Genomic DNA, 20,556 nt, shown 5'->3' with positions numbered 1-20,556 from the left:
ATCGTCTGTTTAATTGCCCTTAGTTGTTATTGAACGGTCACCTCGAAGGCTCTCCAAGAGAAAAACAACAAAGCATCAAATCCATCGATTGGGTTACGTTAATCTATACATATACTTCCCAAAGGTCAATTTTTATTTATCTCTGGAACCAAATATTTTACGGCTTAAAAAAAAAAAAGAAACTTAACACGACGTCTTCACTCTGTTGACAGACGACAAAGACGACAAACAGATTAGAATTAAATTAGCCCATATGATTAAGAGAAAAAATCCCTTTATTTAATTATAGATCCTGATCAATAAAGGGTACACAATTGGAAATAATCAGGCCACCGGCCGAGAGGCAATGTCACTATATATATTTCGGGTGTCGCACTGCGGCATATCTCTATAACGACTATGTATGTATGAATTTACATTATACCACTAATAGATACATTAACACAGGAACAATGAGAAATTATTGACCCGAAATTCAATGCAAATTGTTACTGCACAGTTATTTTCTCAGGTGCCCAATACGAAGGTCATAGAAGATCCAGACATATATAAATTCTTTACTGCGACAAGGAAACGTTTTCACCACAATTGAATACTTTTTTTGGTATTGATTTGTAAAACTTCGTCTAAGCAGACAATCATAGAAGAGTTCATGAAGTGTACAGAATTTCCAACATCAAAACATTTTGTAATGTGACAGCCAGACTAGTCATATTGTTCATACACGAAACTGGAAAATTTGCTAACCAGCGTAAATGTTTGGATAGGAAATAACATGAATATTTCAAATCTAATATTTAGCTAAGAGTTATGACAGTTAACTCTCCTTCGAGTGAACCCCTAACATCAAATAACACATTTTGTCTTGCAGTAGCTGTTCATAATGATACATTTATTGACTGGGTTCACATACATTTACTCGGACCCGAGAGCCAAACTGTAACAAACACATGAACGATATATGTAAAACATCCTTATTCTGACCACACGTACAATTAGAAGAAGCAATAATATTAAAAGCAAGAAAGTTAATGACTAAATCTAAAGCTAGATAAAAAACAATGTCCAAGATTCTAATAATTTAGTGCCTGATTACTCAATGGACATACTTCCAGAAATGTAAAACATTATTATATGATTGAATAATTCCCATCTCTCTGATTGGCTGAGATTCATCGATGTTTAAAAAAATACTACTTAAAATTGGCCTGCACGTGACCTTCCAGGTCAATATAAGGAATTATTTCCAGGTCAATATAAGGAATTATTTATTCTACATTGGACCAAAAATAGATAATCATATAATAAAACAATTATTGCTCTCTTTTGAGGTCAATACGATGATTTAGACACCTTCGGAGTACAATATATTTACCTCGCCCTTCGGGCTCGGTGAATATTGTACTCATCAGGTGTCTAAATCATCGTATTGACCTAAAAAAAAATAGCAATAATACATGATATTTATTCGTCAATATACTTACATGACGTATAAAAATAGTGGGTATAAATTTGATGAATGAAGCTCTACTTACAAGTATTGCATGTATGGTAATTATGCAGTTATTTTGGATTATCGGTTTAGATGCATACAATCCCAAAAAACTTACTAAGAGTGTGTATATTAACTTTCTTTTTATATTTACTTGTAAGCATATTAACTTATCTGATTTAGTTCTAAGTGCAAATCAGAGGATTTATATGACAATTATCTATATGATGCCACATCACTACAATCTAATATACATGTATGACCAATCAGCATTTTCATTTCTTTCTTCCAAACTTGTGCTTTGCACCTATAATTTAAAGATATTTAACGTCGCACATACTCTAATTTTAAATGCTGGAAATCTGTTCTCCACGGTCTTGTACTTTTACCCAAATCCTACTTAAAGGTCTAAGGCGATAATTGAAGTATAATCGCGGCAGGTCAGCTCATTTGCAGATTTATGACTATAAAATTCATGAGTACCTTTTGCATATCTTTCTATTTATACAAAATTTTTAAACCCTTCTGTGCACAGCAGTAGATATGTTCAGCGAAAGGGTAAGTGGCCTTTTTTTTTTTTTTTAATTTGAAGCAGCCCTTGAAAGTTTTGCGACAGTGAATTAGTGTTAACGAGAACACTAGTGCTTTCGTAGGAATAACCTATTGTTCAGCGGAATATCATTATCAGTACAGGTATAGACTAAACCAATAATTAATGTTTGATATCTTGATGGGAAAACATCTTGATGTCTCTTGCAATTGAGAACATAAATGAGTTGTATGCATGGACACATGGAAAAATACCAAAGTTTTTGAATGGAAGGGGACATTGGCAGATTGGTTTAAATAATCTAATCAGGTTGAAGTAGAATAAGGCAACATATAGGTCTGTAGTACCGAAGAGTGCGCATTCAATACCATTTCTGACCTTCGGCTCAATTTCTGGAGGCCATCTCTTCAAAACACTATAACGTTGCACAAATACAATGTCAGTTGACAGGAATGCCCTGAAAGCACAGCTAGAGACTGGGCTTCCAGAATAAATTGTTCATAAACAATCTAACCCCTCAACCTTGACTTCTCCCACAAAGATAAAGCCAAACTCATTATGGGTAGGCTATATCAAGATGTGTTATATAGATATCATTGAAACTTTGATACAATCATGAATATGATTTGTATACCGTCTTTTCATGCAGAGTACTGATATACAATTCGAGGTGTCGGAGAGACATGAAACCTAGGACAAAATGCTGGTTTGTTTTGGTTTAGGGACACAAATTTGTCATTTCCGGTTGAAGTTAAAATGGTAAGATTTTTATTCTTATATTTGTAATCTTTTTCTTTGTTTTCTTTGACTCTGTTAGACATGTTTATTTAGCCAATCTTGTCTTTGTGCATAAACTATATTTTTGTCATTGGCGGTACCATGAATTTGCTTGAATGACAAACAAAACACTATGTCAGACAACACAATCCTTATACATGTATCTGTGATGAATGTGTTTGACACTATGGTGACATATTTCTGCCGCCTACATACAAGATAAATTCTGTCAACATGCAATAAAAAAAAAACATGTCAACATGCACGATAATTATGTCTACGTGCAAGATATTGAATTAACATGAAAGATACCAATCATTTAAGAGAATCTGATTTTAATATTGTTGAATTTACTTACTAATGAAATATATGGAGATAACGAACAGTATTCAAGCTAAAAAGTCCATTAAACAATACAAAATAGGAGCATAGCAAACACGGACCTCCAAACATCAGAGGTGGGATCAGGTGCCATGGAGGAGTGAGCATCCCCTGCCGACCGGTCACACCCGCCGTGTGCTCCTTGCCATGATCGGGAAATAACGGAAAAATCCATCGACAATTCAGTGTGTAAATAATGGCCTAACAATTACTATGAAAAACGTCAGTCAGCATTTGACTCGGTGATAAATTGTATTTGCTGACAAGGTCATTGTATCGACCACAGAACTTACGAAATGATGACTTTAAACGAGACAGCTGATATTCTTGTTTCATCAACTTGTTTGTCAATAATTTACCTCGTTTTAGAAATTGTACATACGTAGGGCATGCTCTTGCGTATCGAGTCAACTGAGAGATACATACCCTGTATGCAGGTGATGAAGGTATATTGCTACATAAGTAAGGGATCGAAGTTGACGACTGAAAAGTTAAAGTCATCACGTTTATCATACAGCTTGGTTGTAAGATTACCATTAACGTCTTTTTTCAAGTAAAATATCCAAAAATGAAACAGATGTGTCAGACTCTGTGGTATCCTTAATCTCAAGCTCACCGGGATATATCGTATTGACATAAGAATGGAAATAGCCATTGTTAATTAACAATACGTCGTCGATATATCTAAATGTCGAGTTGAAGGCCACAGCAAGTGTTTTCTTCTTTTCACGTACAAGATTTTGGACAAATTCTGCTTCATATGAATACAAAAAAAGGTCTGCTAATAACGGGGCGCAATTGGTACCCATGGGAATTCCAACAGATTGTTGGAAGACCTGGTCTCCAAAAAAAAAAAAACCACATAGATATTGTCAATCAGAAACTCAAGCATCTTTTTAATGTCAACTTCAGAGTACTTGTGTGTACAATCAGAGTGTTTTTTAACAAAATAATTTTGCAAATGACCAATGACAAGGTAAGTAAATTTACGAGTTCCATTTTTATTGAAAAAGCAGCTGTCAATGATATCAAAAAGCCTGGATGTTGCAAGTTATTTATGTCGACATAGAACATTATGTTAGCATGCGACTAATTTATGTCGACATGCGAAAAAATTATGTCGACTATTTTTTATGTCAATATGAACAATAATTACGTTGAAATGCAAGTTAATTGTAAAAACATGCAATAAAACTAGTCACATGTCAACATAATCAACTTGCTTGAAACAATTATTAATTTGCATGTTGACATACGTATGCTGCATGTCAAAATATTTAACTCGCACTTGAGCATAAACTACATAACTTGCGTGACAACATAATTATGATACATGTTGACATAAATAAGCTGCATGTCGATATAAATATCTACATCTTGCAAGTATGATGTCAGATCTAGGTGTTAATAAGAAAATTTAACCATATTAAAATCAGATTTTGTAAAAACTTTGGTAATTTGCATGTCAACATAATATTTGGTAGAAATACTTATCTTGCATGTAGACATAATTTATGTAGGGTCTGTAATATACCACCACATAACAATTAATCGTATTCATGAAAAAAAACTATATTTTTACTTATTCATATAGAACAATTTAACCTCTGAACAAGTCGCTGGTAAGTATACAAACCTGCTTCTTAATGTGATTTGTTTGATTGATACTGACGTAACACCTCCATTTAACACTCTAATCCCGTCTGAATGACAGACTGGCAAATTTAAGCTCTCGTACAGTATTCTCTAAAATATCTGCCCCGTAGGACAATAGTATCTATCCTGAAGAAAACAGGAAAAATCTCCAATGGATTATGCTTCTATATGAAAATTCAAGTCTATTACAATATATTAAAATATATTTGATATTTGTGTTAATTCAACATCAAGGAATCTGTGAAGCCATGTTTCTATTTAAATTGGGTACTAATTTTACAAATAAATGATTTCTGCAAACAATACAAATTACAAATGCTCACTGCAGATGACTTTTAAATTACACCATGTTCAAGTTCAGGGTTCAAGTTTAAATTTGTTTTATTACGCTCACACCATCAGTCAGTGGAACATGAGATACAAATGAGATACACAAGTCGTCATAATAAAATAAGAAATAAAAAAAAAAGATACAATAGCAATTATAAAGCATTTTAATATAAATTATAAACTAACTATAGATAACAAATTAAAGCAACAAACACCCAACGAAAACAAAAGAGGAAGAATTAATTAGGAACTGTAAATTATGGGGGACATAATGCATTGTATATTTTAGATATGAATATACAAAGATTTTTTTTAAAAATTTAAAAACTTGTGCTTGTCATATTTGCACTAAACTTACGTATTATGGAATTTCACAAAATCTGGGAAGTAAAAGGTTCTTCCTAATATCAAACAATACTTTACGTTTTAAAATGAGATGTAATTCCTTTACTATAACTGACCTGAGTTTCATAATGCAAAGTCTTTTTGAATGCGATAAGGTTGGATTTTGATGAAGTAGTAAAACTCAAAGACTCAAAGAGAGACATCTTAATTTGCACGATTTTATTTTGTGTGGTTAAGAGCCATTCTCTGTAACGACTTGAACTTTTATATAGGAGCTGTGGCACGCATAGTCTCAGAATTTCTCCAAACTCTCTATCATAAAAGTCTTTGATACCGTAAACTCAAATCAGGCAGAAATTGGTTGCTACGCGTCATGGTTACCATGGCAACATGTCCTTAAGTTTGAAAAATGGCATTTTTCAACATGTTCAGAGTCCCACAGTTAACGTTTGCAGCAAAGCAAACAAGTAGCAATGATTGTTTCTGAAAGTTGAAGGCCTGATGTCTTAAATGCATGATAAACATGTTTGGTAAATCAACTATTACATACGTTACTATGGAAACAAAGTATTCAAAAGTAATAATTTTGCTCATTTAATTTTACACAATCATACACTTAAAAATAAAAAAAAATTATAGGTTGAAATGCAAGCAAGTAATAGACAAAAGATCCTTGTAACATATACCAAGGAAGAAATATGATATTTCTTATAGGTTAGCAATGGTTGCCATGGTTTTAATACCACAAAAGGATTTTAAATTTACTCTCTTAGTGATTTAGTCTTATCCTATCTTTTTAAAAAGCATATTTCAATATAACTAATGATCAATTTTTAAAGATGTTCATGTGACCCTAATTTTAACAAAAAATTCAAATTCAATTCTTTAAATAGAGCGTTGCTATGGAAATAAGTCGAAAAAATATGCATAAAAATCTGAAAAATATTCTGTTTCCTTGGATACGTACCCTTGTATATAGATTCCCAAAACTTTTATGATTGATAATTATGAACAACTAACCTGACTTTAAATTTTGACTGCCACCCAATCTCTAACTGGATGCAAAAAGCTGGCACATAGGGTTTAATATTGATATAAAATTCACAAAATCGAACATTTTCCCTTCTTGGTTACCATAGCAACAGTGTTATATTTTTCAACAAACTTTATCAATATATGATATTCAACTTTAGTTCTACCAGATAAGTACTATTCAAGGTGATTCAAATAATATATTTCTTGAATAAAAGATAAGAAAGTTCCTAAGGCAGCAAAAAAATATCACTTTAAACAACTGGTACATTGTTTCCATGGTTACACTGCAAAGTAACAATTAATCCCAATTTTTCTTATGTTGTCGGTGTTGCAAGGTCCTAGGGATGTATTTGTGCCAGTCATGAATTTTATTGTTTTTCCTGAAGATAGTAGCATTAACCCAATCTAAGCAACAGATTTTGCATGGTTACACTGTGTTACCATGGCAACCATGAAAGTTATTTTTAGAATAATATTGCCAATACCTAATTACTTAAGGTAAAATATTTTTATTGTTTTTTCTTCGGTTGTTGATTGAGTTTGATCATTTAACACCTATCATTAGTGAATATTGAGCGTTTTTCTGCATTTTTCAGCATCTAAAATGTATTCCAAATGTACCCATGGTTACCACTTACTTAGAGATAAATTCTAAAAAGTTTCTTTATAGCATAAGTGGCAACAAGGTGTCAGGTTTTTGTGAGAATGGTTTGTTTGTTTTTCTTAGTCTTTATTAAGGCTTATTAAAGATTCAAAGTAGCTGAAAATCTCAATTTTTCTAACTTTTCTGGCTGTTACCATGGCAACCAAGACACATAGCAACGGAATTTTATTTGATATATGTTTCTGGTGTCAAGTAGTAATAATGGGCAAAGTTTCATTAAAATCGGTGACCATGCGTGGCAAAGAAGTTTAAGTGGTTACAGAGAATCGCTATTAAATATTAGATTTGGTCTTGTTGTTCTCAGTATTAAGATATTAATGAACACGAGTTTGGAATTATATTTACGTTTACGAAAACAAAAGACATCATGAAATTGAAAGGTTATTATGTACAACATCTACATTCGTATGCCTATATATCAGTAATAGTTAGGTTATTATATACAAAATCTACATTCGTAAGTCTATATATCAGAAATAGAGAGGTTATTATATACAACATCTACATTTGTATGTCTATATATCAGAAATAGAGAGGTTACTATGTACAACATCTACATTTGTATGTCTATATATCAGAATTAGAGAGTTATTATGTACATTTACATTCGTATGTCTATATATGAGAAATAGAGAGGTTACTATGTACAACATCTACATTCGTATGTCTATATATCAGAATAAGAGAGGTCATTATGTACATCTACATTCGTATGTCTTTATATCAGAAATAGAGAGATATGTTACAACATCTACATTCGTACGTCTAAACATAAGAAATAGAGAGGTTATTATTGACAACATCTACATTCGTATGTTTATATATCAGAAATAGAGAGTTATTATGTACATCTACATTCGTATGTTTATATATCAGAAATAGAGAGGTTACTATGTACAACACCTACATTATTATGTCTATATGTTAGAAATAGAGAGATTATTATGTACAACATCTACATTCGTATGTCTATATATCAGAAATAGAGAGGTTATTATTTACATCTACATTCGTATGTCTATATATCAGTAATAGAGAGGTTATTATGTACAACCTCTACATTTGTATGTCTATATATCAGAAATAGTTAGGTTATTATGTACAACATCTACATTCGTATGTCTATATATCAGAAATAGAGAGCTTATTATGTACAACATCTACATTCGTATGTCTATATATCAGAAATAGAGAGATTATTATGTACAACATCTACATTCGTATGTCTATATATCAGAAATAGACAGGTCACTATGTACAACATCAACATTCGTTTATCTATATATCAGAAATAGAGAGGTTATTTTGTCCAACATCCACATTTATATATATATATATATATATATATATATATATATATATATATATATATATATATATATATATATATATATATATATATATATATATATATATATATATATATATATATATATATATATATATATATATTATATATATATATATATATATATATATATATATATATATATATATATATATATATATATATATATATATATTAGAAATAGAGAGGTTATTATGTACAACATCTACATTCGTATGTCTATATATCAGAAATAGAGAGTTTATTATGTAAAAAATTTACATTCGTATGTCTATATATCAGAAATAGAGAGTTTTATTATGTAAAAAAATTACATTCGTATGTCTATATATCAGGCGAATCTTCTTTCTCCTTTACTCAGAATTCAGGGAGGCATTCAAGCTGTTTGATAAAGATGGCGATGGAACCATCACCACAAAAGAACTTGGTACCGTGATGAGATCACTGGGTCAGAATCCTACAGAGGCAGAACTTCAAGACATGGTCAATGAAGTAGACGAAGATGGTAACAAATAAGATTCTTGTCTTTAAAATCAATATTTTTTTCAGTTTAAATCAACATTATTTCAGTTTCAACCTTTACTTAACATGGTTTTTCAATAAATATTAATTTTGCTTCCATGATATATTCTGCATATAGTAAGAAGTAAGTAAACCATTCGTGTTAACTAATAAGCATAAGTTTATCTGATATAACATTCTTTGACAAGCAATAGTAGATAGAAATACCGGTAGTCTTTCTTCGTTATAAGGGAATGGTACAATAGACTTCGGCGAATTTGTGCAAATGATGTCTAGAAAGGTGCAGGACGCTGATACAGAGGCAGAACTACGGGAAGCATTCGCAGTGTTCGACAAAGATGGTGACGGATTTATAGGAGCAACAGAGCTTCTGCAAGTGATGTCACAACTGGGGGAAGAACTTACGTTAGAGGAAGTACATTCAATGATCCGCGAAGCCGACCAAGATGGAGACGGACGTATAAACTACAAAGGTATATCAATAAGTATAGCTTACTATAGGATGAAAGTCGCTGTCTTCATTGAGAGAGAGAGAGAGAGAGAGAGAGAGAGAGAGAGAGAATCTGTTTTGTTTTGAACATATTTAATATAATAAATCAAAAGGATTAGAAAAAAGTTCTTATAACTTACTATTTCCTCTCCGTAAATATTACAATATGTCATGCAAAATTAATGTTTTACATTTAAAACTGAACAGAGAGAATATGTTACTGTTGAACAGGATTCCTATATTTTCTTTCTATTTTCAGTTTATCCGAGTCACTTCTAGCATAATTACAAATTATATAAAAACAAGTTATCAGCCCTCTATGCAAATAAAACTTCCAATTCACAGTGAATTTACATCATTGTTTTGTCTTTTGCAGAGTTTGAAGCAATGATGACCCAAAGATAGCAAATCTATCATATTAATGCGGTTTTCCATTGTAAATACCTTATTTTACAAAGCATTGTAACGAAAAAATTGAGGAAGAATACACATACACGGTGTATTCGTCTGTTATATCCTGACTTGTTAATCGGAAGCATTTTATGTCATATGTCTGTGCTCAGACTCTGAAAGAGAAGATTGTAAATTTATGGTGTTTAGTGATGTATGATAAGAGAGAAATATTTTCATTGATGATGAGAAATGTGTAGTTTTGTTTTCTTATGATACTGTGGTTTTCATATTTTCCAAAGTTTTATAATAAAATGCAATTTCTTATATATATATAAGCCAAGAAGAAAGTCTGATAACAAACAAAACAAGGTTGATTTCGAGACATAATTAGTCAGATTGTGGATCTTAAAATAGATTAATCTTTCAAAATTTATTCTTTGCTCTGCTCATCCAAGGATCTAAATCCCTACCAGTTTATGACAATCAAGAATTGATTATGTCTCCTCCAAAGGGACGAGACACTTGCCCTCTCTTTTGATAAGGTCTCGATCGAGCAAACTAAATTAAGTGTCATGTTATTACCATACATGTGTGCGTTGACTGTTTTTTCGTACTTGTGGCCGGTGTCTGTGATTCAAAGACGATTCTACCATGTAGACGTCTTATTAGCATGACATATTTATTATAAGCATGGACAGAGTGTAAAATTTATATGAGTTTACATTACTAACCCCTTATTTTGCAATTTAAAAAAAGGCTGAATAAAATTGTTTTATGAAAAATGTGTGTTCTTTTATTTAATATTTCCTGATATTCAGAAGAAACAAGAATCTTAGCAGTTTTTTTCAGTTATTACGTAATAAAAGTCATCGTCCAATATTCCAAAAATAGAATGCAGAGGAGAACTGTCATATTCAATATCTCTTATAAATGGCAATTACCTAGAAGATTGCAATAAATTTCGAAATAACCACGAAGAAAAACCCTGAAATAGTTATTAAATCAGGGACTGAAGACTGCCGATGGCGAGTAGTCTTAGAAATGCACTTCAATGCCTGTTAAGTTCAGAGGACAAAAATCTTTCCACTAGGAAGTAACGTTTCTTCAACTCGGTCACTGAAGCAAATGAACATTTTTTCCAGTATAGAAGTGGGCATTCTAAGAAAGTTGATACTTTTTTGGACAAAACTTATGATTTAAACCTTCACCTCTTAAGAAAATAGAAAAGGACACGATCAAAGAAAGGAATTGTAAAGACTAGGTTTCTGTATTTGTTTATGCACTATTCGATATAATCAATATTAACTAAACTACCGATGACATGGAAGTATTGCAAGCCTAGTTAAATACATTTGGAGACTATTATTGAGTGGAGTTCTAAATTCAGGCAGGGCCAGACTATGTAAATAGTGCTTAACATTAACAGAAAACCCATATCTCTGCTCTCTCTTTTTTTATTTTACCACTTTGTCATCAAGGAGGCGTAGTGTTACAAAGGATCATATACACAAAGAACACAGGAATGGTAAGTGAATTAACATTAAACATTTATTAAAGAACACTATTCGAGTTTACTTTTCCATACGTTCACCAAATTGGAATCTTTTCACAAAAAATGTGAATATAAAACCTTGATTTTTTTTTTCATAAGAAAGTTTTACTGACACAATATGATATTGTAAAATCATTAAAATAATTCTTATGGTAAGTTATAAAGGATTTCTCTTTTTGAGATTTTAATTGCATATCTAGTCGAATATTACATTTCGTAAAAATATTAATGACTGTCATGGAGAGAAAAGATTTTTACACAATGTTTTGCTTTTAAAAAAGTGCTGAACAACCGTTGAACCATGAATGCAAAGTTTTTATTAGCTGTGAAAAATGTTCGTTTTAGGAAAGCCAAGCATGGCACAAAATCAGAAGCCAAAGCTACATAAAAAGGGATTTCATATACCATCAGTAAAATAAATATCGATTTTTGAAAGGTGCGATAAAATAATGACTGATGCTGCTTTAATAGGGACTCTATTCATCGCAATAGGGATTAAGGTCTTCAATAAATTGTTTTGTAATTAAGATTTTACCAACTAGTATGTGCCATCATTTTCTGTCCAGATTAGCAGACATTTTCTGTGATCAATATGTAATTATATAAATTTTTTCCCACAGGCCGACGAACTATCAGAAGAACAGATAGCAGGTTTGTTATATTTAGTAGCAGTAAAAGAAAATTACTGTCATCCAGTTCCGGGCTTCCAATGGTTCCAGAATCTAAGTTCCGGAAATTCGAGATTCAGTCGTCATTGTTCATTGAATTTCAATACTGGCAATTCAGGAAACCCTTTTACTGTCCGAAAACTAATGAAGAACTAACGGAGTGTTAGAGAATAAGAAAAAGGCAGGCAGTCGATATAATAATGACGTTCTTCTCATCACAGCACGCAATAATTACCATATTCATCATATATTTTAGCAGATTCAGACTTTAAAAATAGCAAATTATTCCACAGAGACTACTCAATGCAATTCTGTAATCTCCTGCGATGATTATAACTTTACTTCAGAAGTAGTCTTAAATCATTCTAATGATATATTTAAAAAGCACAAAAAACTCCTATAATTAATTCCCATTTCTAAAAATTAGGAAAAATGTGATCGATTGCGAGTGAAATACAGTGATCATTTGCCTTAACTTACAATTTACGGAAATCACTTTTCCATTTCTTAGCATCTAATAGTTATACCGAACTAATGTGGTATGACCATAGCTCAAAATGGTCACAATCAGGTAGAAAAGATACGATATTGATTATATCCCCCTCCCCCTGTGTCACCAAAGATTAATATTCTACTCTGCATGAGGATATCTAACATATGAATAACATTATACTGGGTGGCGTAACAATGAGAGGCCAACAAATATTATACTTGTTAACATATCTTATTGTAAACCCATTATTCAAGGGAATATTGCTTAATGTTTAATCTTAGAGAAGCACAGGTTTGTATTTTCCCGTAGCTGTTTGCCGAAGCATTTGCGTTTGTATTCTTTGTTTGCTAAGCTAGATCCGACGACAACCTTAATCATTTGCACCTGGTATTTGGAAATTGAATGCATTGATTTAAGTTATTGTGATATTTATATTAAGAAAACATATTGAGTCTTGTCAAGATCTAGTACTACTTCCTGAGCCTTATTTCATCTTTCAAACTTGTTTCAACTGTGAAAATATTGTTTGTATATACTCTGTCGAGCGTGATTGAGCTTCCTTTTTTCTTTTTCATTTATTTGTAAATTCATGGCGCAGATATATATATATATATATATATATATATATATATATATATATATATATATATATATATATATATATATATATATATATATATATATATATATATATATATATATATATATATATATATATATATTAGTATATCCTCATATATATCCTCATTGAATAATGGTACAGTCCTTCGAGATTATATTGGTATTCGTATATCTGGCATTTTTGGCATTTCTGTAACATCGATCAATGTATTTTTGAACTCAATCTTTACACTGCATCACAATCAATTTCAGAATTTAAGGAAGCGTTCAGCCTCTTCGACAAAGACGGAGATGGAACAATATGCTCCAAAGAGTTGGGGACAGTAATGAGGTCACTAGGTCAGAACCCAACGGAGGCCGAACTCCAAGACATGATCAACGAAGTAGACGCTGATGGTAGGTAAAAACTCTCAGAAAAGCCAAAGCTACTGATGACAGTAACTAAATCAATCTGTAATTTAAAAATTTCAAAAGTGTCTGACTAATTGGAAAATGGTTGTAAATAGTAAAGGAATAAAAAACCGGCACCACTAGCACTACCTAAAAAGAAAGCATCAAGGCCCAAATGGAATTAGAATACATGTACTAGTATAAAAAACTTCAATATAAGTTTTGACCCTTTTACAATTAATAAGAATGAAACTGGGATTATAAATAAAGTTCTTTGAGATTTACAAAAAATGTTAAATTATGGAATAAATATTCTTTTTTTCCAACAGCAAAACAAGCTATGTCTAAAAGGTGAACAGTATTTCTTTGGATTAATTACACTGAAACAGTAGGAAGTTCTATCGATTTTTGTAAAGAAGAATGTTGATTCTGTCCTATAATCTGATATTTAACTATCTGTCGACTCTGTGTCTGTTTGTCATTGTAATTAACACGGACATTAAGAAAAAAGAAAATTGACATGTTCTGTGGGAAAAAAAGAAGAAGATCCAAACAGTGCAAAAAGAAACTGAATAATCTACATTTAGAATGTAAGCACGAAAATATGTTCTTTGACGTGCAATGTCTCTTTGTATCATCATTATTAATTATCTAAAAGATTGAAGACAGAATACCAGTAAACCCCATTGATAATGAAATGCATAAATTTGATAGACACATTTCTGTGATGCGTCTTTGTATAATTGATATTTAAAAACCAACAACTTGATAATTGTTAAGTCGTATAATTTAATGAACAGGAAATGGCACAATAGACTTTCCCGAGTTTCTTACAATGATGTCACGAAAAATGAAAGACACAGATTCGGAAGAGGAATTACGAGAAGCCTTTAGAGTGTTCGATAAAGATGGGAACGGATTTATTAGCGCCGCCGAATTACGTCACGTGATGACAAATCTTGGCGAAAAACTCACAGATGAGGAAGTTGATGAGATGATTAGAGAAGCTGATATAGATGGTGATGGCCAGGTTAATTACGAAGGTATTTCAGTTATTAACCTTTACTTCATCCTATTCATTAGAACTTCTGTTCTATCGACTAGTTAATTTAATCACATTTTAAGTGTATATTTTTGTTGTTTGTTCTATTCAGGGGTGATAAAAGGACGAGCACATTACAAGAACCTAACAATACATGTACTTGATATATCGCACTGACACGACATAATCATGACGTGGGCAAGAATAAGAATAACATTCTGAATCAGAACCATATTGATGAATATCAGTAGGCATCCATCATCCTTACATTTTATTCAATAGAATTCAGGATGAATTAACAGTATTCTTGTTTTCTCTTCTTCCCTATTGATGAGAATTGTCCACTGAAGATTAATGGAAGATCAATAACAAACATACCTCTTCAAGTGAAGAACACAATCTAACAGTACACAAAGAAGTATTAATGATTTCATTTTCAGTAAATGAAAGTCTTAATTTTTAATTATTATAACACGCTAGTCTTACATGAGACATCGTTTATTCTTTTAATTTGTTTACAACAAGTATGTCGATGTGCTGTCTTGATATTTCAAATAGAGGTTAAAGCACATAATGGAAATTAGTTATCATATAGTTTATTTCATATTTGTATTCATATGGCTGGCAAATATGTCATATGTATGTTTTTGCATGCTAAATCAAGATAAATGCATTTAATTCACTTCGCGAATCATATTATTTAACTTGTTTCTATATCTCAGGAACAGGGCAGATATAATTTGCATCTTTTTTAAAATTTAAGAAATTCTATTCTGTAAATAAATCTTATTTCTTTTATTTTCAGAATTTGTTGGAATGATGACAACAAAATAGTTTGTTCCCTCTTTCTTTCCTTTTACCTACATTCTTTACGTATTCGGAGACAATATAGAAGAGAAGAACTCTGCCAAAAATTGAAGAGAAAATGTTTTTCAGAAATGATCTCATTCAACACAGTTTTGTATGTTCTTTGTTGCTCATTTTCGAATCAGAAACCATCAAAGTAAGGGAGGGAAGAACTCTGCGTAGTATATCTATCTTAGGCGATCGTTGTTTTTTTCAGGATGTTTTATATTGGTGAATGTTCTATTATTAACGTATTTTCATTAAATAGTCAAATAATCTGGTTTAATTTTATTTCTCAAGATATCAAATTAAGGTCAGATGACACGTTCCTAGAAAATATATAATTTTTCTCAAGAATTTGTCATTGAAGTTTAACTTCCTAAATAAGTTTCCTCACTAAAAATTAAGGTACCTTACCAGGCATTTGGGCAAGATACAAGCACAGGCACTTGGGGTATGGACCCCCCCTCCCCTTTTTCCATTTTTTTTTCTTTTTAATTCTGGGGTCCAGTCACCTTTTCCCTATTTTTGTATTCTAATATGCACTATATATCATCAATAATGCAACTCTTTTGTTTCTATCAGCTGTTTTTAAATATATCGTTTTCTGCTGATACATAAAAAGAGAGAAGGCTTGCAACTCTTTTCTCATCGTCTGCCTCACCTCGCTTAAACTTCGCTTGATCATTTATCTAAAGCATAAGACATAAGCGGAAGTGCCCGGTATTTTCTGGCGTCATCATTAAGTGTAATGTCATTCGGAACATTAAATGCGAGAGGGAAAAATCCCGAATTTTCTCTTCATATTACATGTAACGGTAAGTTGAAGTTCTGTGTATAACAAGATAACTGTAACTATCATGTTCTGATGGATGAAGATTAACATTTTACATACGACATAGACAACCAAATTTCACAATATTTTTAATACAAAGCCTGGATTTTTTTTTTAAATGTAGAACATTTGTAAAGTTAGAGTTACCGTTATTGCACTTCCGTCCCAGCTGGTGCACATCAACAAAATTTACCCTAAATGTGGGTGATTTAATCGAAATATTTACAAATCGGGGGCACATAAAAATTAAATGGAAATATGAAAAGGAAGAAGAATGTGTAACAAATTTATTGACATATGCATATTTCATGTGTTCTTATGCTTTAGATAAATAATTAATCAGGCGAAGTTTAAGCGAGGTGAGGCAGACAATGAGAAAAGAGTTGCAAGCCTTCTCTCTTTTTATGTATCAGTCGAAAACGATATATTTAAAAACAGCTGATAGAAACAAAAGAGTTGCATTATTGATAATATATAGTGCATATTAGAATACAGAAATAGGGAAAAGGTGACTGGACCCCAGATTTAAAAAGAAAAAAAATGGAAAAAGGGGGTGGGGGTGGGAGGTCCATACCCCAAGTGCCTGTGGATACAAGAGGGCGATATTTCTTATATAATCCTTATGGGTAATCTTTTGAATTGCCAAAGTCACAATTTTTGGTGTACTTATTTTTTTTAACATATTGAAAACTATTCAGAAATCACAAGAGAATGACAATTATGAATAATTTTTGATATAATAACAAGGTATACAAAATATATATCGTCTGACCTTAAGCTAAGAAGAACTCACATGCAAATATTTACATTTGCTGTGTATTTCTACTAAGCCAACTGTGAAATTGATTTGAAAGTCATTTTTGTGTACACTCACGCGTAGAAATATACACGGTGAAACTCGCTCTAAAGTGACGTCACAACGAGGCTACAGAGAGACGTAAATAAAAATGTAACGATATAGGACAGCAAGAAATTCAAATATTGAGTATATTATTGGTGCTTTTAAAATTCTAAAATGTAAATATAAGGAATGTTTTTAAGTTTAGTGTGAATTATTGGTTTGTAAATCACACAGACTTGCACGTAGGCATATTTTTCATGAAGCGCTGGCTCGCTTCATGAAATATGCCTACGTGACAAGACTGTGTGATTTACACACAAATAACTCACACAAAACTTAAAAACATTCCTTAAATAACTTATAAATTTTCTTAGATTACTTGAATATTATAAGTATCAAGTATCTTTTAAATCACCTATGGTGAATATGATAAAAGTGTGTAGGCGTTGGCACGATAAAGAAATTTCACTGTTCAATGACCCTGAGTGCCAAGTATAGGTCTAAACTTGAAACCCTTCACCGGTATATGGTGACGTCTAGAGCTATATGAGTGAAAAATTCTCGAATGGGACGTAAAGCAACATACAATTAATCAATCTTATATTGTGCATACCTGTTTACTATTCAAAACTGGAACATCGATAATGAAATGTATGCAAAAACCTATATATCCGTACCCGTTTACTTTAACACAATATATATATATATATATATATATATATATATATATATATATATATATATATATATATATATATCTTATTTTATTTTTTTACTGTTCGTGTCGTTGGTCATTTTTAGTGCTTTATATAAATTTCCATCCGTGACCTTGTATCTACTTAGTAGATCCGACACTTAGGATATACAGTGTTGTATTTTATGATATGATAATAGCTCAGAATTACAATAAAATTATGACACATTAATTTACATCATTATTATTTAGCTACGAGTCTTGTCAATACATGCAACATATATGACAAAATCTAATAGTGCAGCAGTACGTGACCTTGAGATAATACATTTTTAAAGTTAACTGATTTGCAACAAACGCAATCGTTTGAAACAGATACCGTTAGATGGCTCCTTTATTATCAATGACGAATAAGGTGGAATGCCTCCAAATTTAAACTACCAGAAAAACCGGACAAAGGCCTAGCGATCTTCTTTCTGATATTCTATTAGTAGTTAGATCAACTCCAACATGGTAAGTCAAATTTTCGAAGCAATTGTAATGATTTAAGAAATAGTTGCAGTAAATTAATAATTGATCTTTAAATATGTTATACAACCGAAAATATACAGATATTGCCAAGAAATGGCATCAAATACTCCATGCTGTACAGTAGCATCGTCAAAAAAATGGAATCCCGTGTAAAGTATTGTACAGTGTCTTACAACACTTTCAGGAATTTCTTACTAATGAAAGCGAATTAACATTTTCTTAATAAAATAAACAATTCATACTTACTAAAATTCATTTAATACTATAAAAAAGTAATAATGATATATTCATTCTATGCATAAAAACAACATTTAGAATATTTGCGCAGTGGCATACAGTTACTAGCTAGATTTTAAAGATACTCTTGATAAATACACATTTATTAATTCAAATTCTATCATCTCTTACCTAAGGCAGAGCAACTAACAGAGGAACAAATAGCAGGTAAGCAATACCTGAAAAATAAGGAATAGAAGAAGGTAAAGCCACATTATGGTACAAATGCACGATAACAAAACTTCAATGCAGATGAATAGATGCCAGTTTTTGCGAGGTATACGATGTTTCTCTCGTGTTAAATATCTGATAAAAGATAAACTTGCCTATATAATGAAATTTTTGTTTGTGAATGCAGTGTGCAGACATACATGTTTATAAATATCAATTTAGACAACCTACGCATAGTTCCTGGTAAAGACATAAAACTTATTATAGAGATGCTGACTGCTGTTATAGGGTAGTTTACTGCCTAGTCAATTTATGAAAGTAATGAAATATTTAAAGATGATCTTAATAGGAAATAGATATAATATCGGTGCTACTTGAAATTGATTAGAGGTTGAAGTATTTATTATGTTATTTTAGGTATTGTTCTTAAAATAAATAATTTCCCTTTTTGGATAAATTTTACAAAGATTTGGTATTTTCTTGAAGATAATGACACTTATCAATGTCTTGCTTTTAGAATTTAAAGAAGCATTTAGTTTATTTGACAAAGATGGTGATGGAACAATTAGTAGTAAGGAACTAGGAACTGTAATGAGGTCACTAGGTCAAAACCCCACTGAAGCCGAACTTCAGGACATGGTCAACGAAGTGGATGCTGACGGTAATGATTCTGATTTTATCACTGCATGTATCAAATTTAATTATATCAACCTAAAACTTTGTATAAATCCATCAGAATCTAGCTAATGGGTTTGTATTTATACATTCAAATTATGGGCAGTACAAAGAATGCTTACGTTATAGATATAAGATACAATTGATTAACATTTTAGGGAATGGTACAATAGATTTTCCCGAATTTTTAACAATGATGGCTAGGAAAATGAAAGACGAAGACTCAGAAGAAGAATTAAGAGAAGCGTTCAAGGTGTTCGACAAAGACGGAAGTGGCGACATTAGCGCCGCTGAATTACGTCACGTTATGACTAGTCTTGGAGAAAAACTAACAGACGAGGAGGTGGACGAGATGATCCGAGAAGCTGATGTTGATGGTGATGGAAAAGTGAATTATGAAGGTACCCTATTACATGGTGCCGTAATTAGCCTAAAAACACCCTCTTTATTGATTTTTTTATTATGCGTTAGGTAAAAAAAAAAAGGCAAAGAAATTAAAAAAAACAACCACAAAACAACAATAATAACAGCAACAACAACAACAATAGAAAATGATAAAGAAATTATTACAATGTTATGATAAATTTGGATAATCTTCACTTTGCATTTCTTTGTAGAATTCGTTACAATGATGACACAGAAGTAGCGAAAGACAACCTGGAAACAAATGGAACATCGTCTGAATGAAACTCATATAATTCATTTCAAGCCAATTTATGTCATGAATCATATTTGTACCTACCTGATATTGTTGCAAAATGAAATTTCTTTAATATCAGAAATTTATTTTAATCTACTTGATAAACTGGAAAAGAAAGACAATAAACCAAATTCCACAAGCACTTTGAATTTCATTTTATACAAAATGTCTTGTATAATGAACAATCTATGGGGTTTCCTTATTTTTTTAAAACCAAAAACAGCAAATTTAAGAAATA

The 20,556-nt window shown here is 31.4% G+C and overlaps 1 protein-coding gene across 1 annotated transcript; it reads left to right on the top strand.

Moving 5' to 3' along the window:
• The first annotated feature begins 2,511 nt into the window (after nucleotides 1-2,511).
• Nucleotides 2,512-20,341, top strand: LOC133182491 (uncharacterized). Its single transcript, XM_061317336.1, has 10 exons — nucleotides 2,512-2,801; nucleotides 4,795-4,822; nucleotides 8,940-9,083; nucleotides 9,331-9,573; nucleotides 13,570-13,713; nucleotides 14,508-14,750; nucleotides 18,890-18,940; nucleotides 19,461-19,604; nucleotides 19,777-20,019; nucleotides 20,236-20,341. Exons 1-10 carry the CDS (start codon nucleotides 2,799-2,801, stop codon nucleotides 20,262-20,264), a joined length of 1,272 nt encoding a protein of 423 aa, XP_061173320.1. The 5' UTR covers nucleotides 2,512-2,798; the 3' UTR covers nucleotides 20,265-20,341.
• Nucleotides 20,342-20,556: the final 215 nt, after the last annotated feature.

This window comes from Saccostrea echinata, unplaced genomic scaffold, assembly GCF_033153115.1.
Source record: "Saccostrea echinata isolate AGI-Se365-2 ecotype Australia unplaced genomic scaffold, CSIRO_AGI_Sech_v1 ptg000009l, whole genome shotgun sequence".
Lineage (NCBI taxonomy): Eukaryota > Metazoa > Mollusca > Bivalvia > Ostreida > Ostreidae > Saccostrea > Saccostrea echinata.
The sequence above is the reverse complement of the archived record's forward strand: the minus strand, read 5'-3'. Positions and strand labels throughout refer to the sequence as shown.